This window comes from Triticum dicoccoides, chromosome 7A (assembly GCF_002162155.2).
Source record: "Triticum dicoccoides isolate Atlit2015 ecotype Zavitan chromosome 7A, WEW_v2.0, whole genome shotgun sequence".
In the NCBI taxonomy this organism is placed as follows: Eukaryota; Viridiplantae; Streptophyta; class Magnoliopsida; order Poales; family Poaceae; genus Triticum; species Triticum dicoccoides.
The window spans coordinates 294884296-294889095 of NC_041392.1; the positions used below are offsets into that span (position 1 = coordinate 294884296).

The 4800-nt window shown below is 45.8% G+C and overlaps 1 protein-coding gene across 1 annotated transcript; it reads right to left on the reverse strand.

The window, feature by feature from the left end:
* Positions 1-1357: 1357 nt before the first annotated feature.
* LOC119331180 (myb-related protein Zm38-like) lies at positions 1358-2528 on the reverse strand. The gene has a single exon (XM_037604357.1). The coding sequence runs from the start codon at positions 2356-2358 to the stop codon at positions 1636-1638; it is 723 nt and encodes a 240-aa protein (XP_037460254.1). The 5' UTR covers positions 2359-2528; the 3' UTR covers positions 1358-1635.
* Positions 2529-4800: the final 2272 nt, after the last annotated feature.

Genomic DNA, 4800 nt, shown 5'->3' on the forward strand with positions numbered 1-4800 from the left:
AGATGGATTTGAAAAAAAATACTTGGATTCAATAAAATTACACGAAGTTGAAAAAATACACTGATTTGAGAAAATTACGCAAATTAAAAAAATCATGGATTTGAAAAAGTACACAAATTTCAAAATAGTTCACAGATTTGCAAAAGGTATGTTTATTTTTGAAAAAATTGCATGACCTTGAAAAACTATGTGGATTTGAAAAGAGTATGTGAATTTTAAAAAGTTCACGAATATGAAAAAATTACGTGAATTTTAGTCGGAACCGGTCAAAACCGGGGTCAGTCAGCACCAAAACCGGTCAAAATCGAGACCAGGGACAAACCTTGTCCGGTTTCGTTAGTTGGGGGTGCAAGTTGTCCGGTTTCAGAGTTGAGGAACCAAATCTAGACTTCACCAAGAGTTGAGGGACGAAAAGTATACTTTTCTCAATAATTTATAGCACGAGGTACTACTAGTAGTAGTACACGGCTGTAAGTCATGTCGGCAGCCATTATCGACTACAAAAATGGATCCAAGGATACATACCGTCGTTGTCCGGCCGGCACAAAGCCCCTCCTCCTTGCTTGCTCGCTCTCCAAATGTTCCACTGCCCGCCCTGGTGCACAGGCGGTCTGCACCTTCCACGGCCGATAATCCTCGTCCACTGACGACTGACTTTTCCGAGAGCAGGGATTTCGGAGTCCATTTGTGGCGCCCCAGATGGAGGAGATAATATTTTAATCAAAATACAGTAGTATATGCTAAGAAATCGGTCCATTTCTCCCTGTTTATATATATCTAGGAAAACAGGTTCCATTTTCGTTGTAAAAAGAAAAAAAAGGGGAAATTCAGCCTTTTTGTTAGTCTTTTCAGACTGGTCCGGGCTCCGAAGCAACCCAAAAGAATCTAGCAAGGAGAGGAGTGCACCAACACAACACAACACAACACAAAGCGGCGCCCCCAACCCCAATCCAATCCGATCCGATCCAACAACGACCAAACGGGGGATGGCCGCTGCTTTCCTTTGCAGCGGGCGGCATCTCAACTTGCTGCCGCCCTACCCAAAACAGAACAGAAGAGAACAGGGCAAGACGTACGAAAGCAACAGCCCGCGCAAAACAGCTCTACCTACCAAACTTGGTGGCTCCAACCAATCTGCACCACCAGCACAACGGACTCTCTAACACAAGAACATCTTGAAATTGAAGATTCCCACGGGGACCGTCTAACTGGAACCATGTTAAAACTGCTCTATTTTAGAAGTGAGAACTAACGACAAGGTCTAGTACTCATTTTCATATTCTTGTTTGGGACGTGTTTCATTTGCCACTTCTCTTCTAGGGAAGTTTGAGGAGATGTTCACAGGGACATGAGACCATGGGAAACGCACTGAATTTAGTATCTATTATTTCATTCCGTTCCATTCCATTTCATCGGTGGAGCAGTAGTAATAATTTACATGAAACTGAGCAGACCGAGGAGGGCAGGGAGGATCTGGCTACAAATCCTCACCTAATAATACTAGTCTCCTCCTCACCATCTACTGTAGTAGTAGTATTTCTTTTCCTAAAAGCTAAATAAAAACTTGGTAGTAGAAGGGAGCAACAATTTACAGCAGGCAGAAAGTTTGATGGAATAATTATTCCTAAGTTTCATCTATTTCATCCGGAGGCCTCTGAAGTCGAGCATGCCAGCCCTGAGGCCCAGGAAGTTGCTGCCGCAGCTGCACTCCGTCGCCGCCCCTCTCACTCTCAGGATGCTGCAGCGGAAGCAGAGGCCGCCGCCGCCCTGCTGCAGCTGCTCCATCTTCACCGGCTTGGCGCACGCTCTCGCCGGCGGCCGTTCCTCCTCCTGTTGGAAGGGCAGGCTGATGCAGAGGTCCAGGTTGAGGTCCGGGCACCTGGGCGGCTTACTCTCCTCCGTCGCCGGCTGCGTCTTGGGCGGCTCCGCAGGATGGAGGAAGGAGACGGTGGTGGCGCTGGCGGCGTGGGTGAGGGGGCGGTGCGTGACGGGGTCGATCCCCCTGCCCAGCAGCTTCCTCCGGATGTGCGTGTTCCAGTAGTTCTTGATCTCGTTGTCCGTCCTCCCGGGGAGGCGCGCGGCGATGAGCGACCACTTGTTGCCGAGCAGGCTGTGGAGCTTGACGATGAGGTCGTCCTCGTCGCGGGTGAAGTTGCCGCGCTTGAGGTCGGGGCGGAGGTAGTTGATCCACCTGAGGCGGCAGCTCTTGCCGCAGCGCAGCAGGCCGGCGGCGCCGGGCAGCGAGCGCCAGCAGCCCTCCCCGTGCGCCCGGACGTGGGCCACCAGCCGCTCGTCCTCCTCCCTCGTCCACGCGCCCTTGTTGGTGTGCGCCTTCTCGCAGCACGGCGACCGACCCATGGCCGATCTTTGATGGTGGTCTTGCTTTTGCTTAGCTCACGTGTGGGTGTGGCGTGGCGTGTGCGGGCTAGATTGGGGGGAGGAAAGGGCGGGCGGACTTATATAGACGGCCCCTCTCATCTGCTTGCTCTCTTGGGAAGGGAAGGTAGGCGCGCGCGGGAGAGAAAGAGAGGGAGAGAGGATGATGGATGATGATGAGTTGGTTGGTTTGGTGGAAGGGGAGTCGAGGTGGTTAGGGTGACGGCATGACACGACCGGACCGGGCCGAGTGGATTTTTCTCGCCGTGCCACGCCGGCCCGAGCGCGAGCGAGCATGCAACGCAAGGCGGCAGAGGAGGTAGGTACAAAGCGAAAGCACCCCTGTTACTCTATCTATCTATACTATACTACTACTAGTATACTAAAGGGGAAGGTAGGCTGCTGGAGAGTGCGTAACGGTGAACGGTGGCGTCGGCGTCGGCGTGTGCGGTGCTGACACATGTGGCGGCCGGGCGGTGATGGGTATGGCCTGCCTACTTTGCCTTGTTGCCTGCATCCACAAACCCAATTTGCGTGCCCCCCGCCCTCGATTCTCCCGCCACCGTGTCCTCAAATAATATCCAGATAGTTTCTTCTTCCTCATTTGAATCTTACCACTATCATCGAACTTGGGTGTCTTTTAACGTAGATTGGCCTTATAATTTGGCCTCTTAAAGTGAGAATGGCGTTTTGGCTCTCGGCCTACATGGAGGCCTATTTTTTTGAAAAATTCAAATTTCAAAATTTTCATTTTTGAAAAAAATTGATTTTTTTTGGTACAAATAAACAAGGATGTGAGGCGTATGTATGTAAAATTTTAGGATGAAATACATCGAAATGCGATCTGTACAAAAAAGATAAATTTGTGTTCTGGGGGATTAACAGTATCATGTGTTCAAAAACTCCAAATTTGTCTTTTTTTGCACAGCCCTCATTTGAACGTATTTTGTCTCGAAAATTTACACACTTGTGCACTATGCCTTCATCTATCTTTGTTTTTTTCAGAATTTTTTGAAATGTAAAAATATGGGTTTTTACGAATTTTGAATTTTGCGTTTGGAGGCCTCCATAGAGCTCACCCTCCACAAGCAATTTCCGTCTCAAAGTGCCTTATATACCTTAACTCGAGATAATTTAGCCTCTCAAATTGCCTCATATACCTTAACTGCTCAAGTGTCGGGCGAAAATTCGTAGGGGCGCGCGCCTACAACCGTCCATCCGTGCCTTGATCCGAATAGATGATCCGACGGAAATTGGTTAAAAAAATAGATGGATTTAACCCTCTGAATACAAATACGAGACAGTAGGATTAGAAAAAACAAATAGGAGACGGTTTACACGTCTATTCTGTACAAATACTTTCACAAGTACTTGTTATACGTCTTTCTACTTCCGCGTATGCTACGTCCCCCGTTCCATTACATACCTTGTTTGATGAGTTCGTTACACTGTTCATCTTCGTTTCATCCTCTTCTTTCTCTTTCTTCTTCCTTCTGTGCAATTACTTTCATTCCGTGTACTCATCGGACAAGATTAATGGCACCCATCTCTGGGGGACTCACCATTTTGTACTGCATCGTTCTTTCATTAACTCATCAGTTTGTACTGCCATGTTGCTTCGCAAGTTCATGCCATCATTTTTCCGATGAACTTGTTACAATCCCTTTTGCCAAACTTTTAATTCTCTTATCTCAAATATGCATCCTTATATTCAACACGTGCATGTTCTAATGTCAGATCTTAATTTTTTTGAAAGACTTTGTTGCGTTCTTATGAGTTGCCCCAAACCAGATATCATTTCGAGTTCATTCTTCCAAGTGCACAACTTTTTGTATGGTTTCTTTTCATTTTTAGTGCTAACTTTGGTTCTTGTTCTGCCAAATCACACTATACGAAACTGACTTTGTTTTTCCAACTCACCGTACCTTAGTTTTGTCTGTAGGAATTTGTGCCTATTCTGCTCAATTTGTCAACATATTATCCTATTCCTTTTTTGTTTGTCATCCACCATTGTTCTCAACCCGTCCTCTTGTTCTTGCGAATGATTCTTCCCATGGCAATTTCAGCAACTCGTTACTACCGCAATTTTAATTCTTTTATTTAATTTGGTCTTACTCGTAACATATTACCTATTTGTTATACCGAACTTATAATGTAATTTGCCTTCTAATATTATTTTGTTATTTTCTTCCAATTTAAGAAATATTTTTTGTCTTTCAAAACTACATCTCGGGAATAAACAAGCACAACCTCTCTTCTGCTTGCATAACATTTGCAAGTTATTTAATTTGCTCCCTGTATTTTTTTTAATTTGTACACTACTGCATGGTAAATTGTGTAAACAGCAAAAAAGATTCACCTTTGACCATATTTCCAACAAATTATATATTTATAGCATATGTTTGCCTGGACAAAACTTTTCTT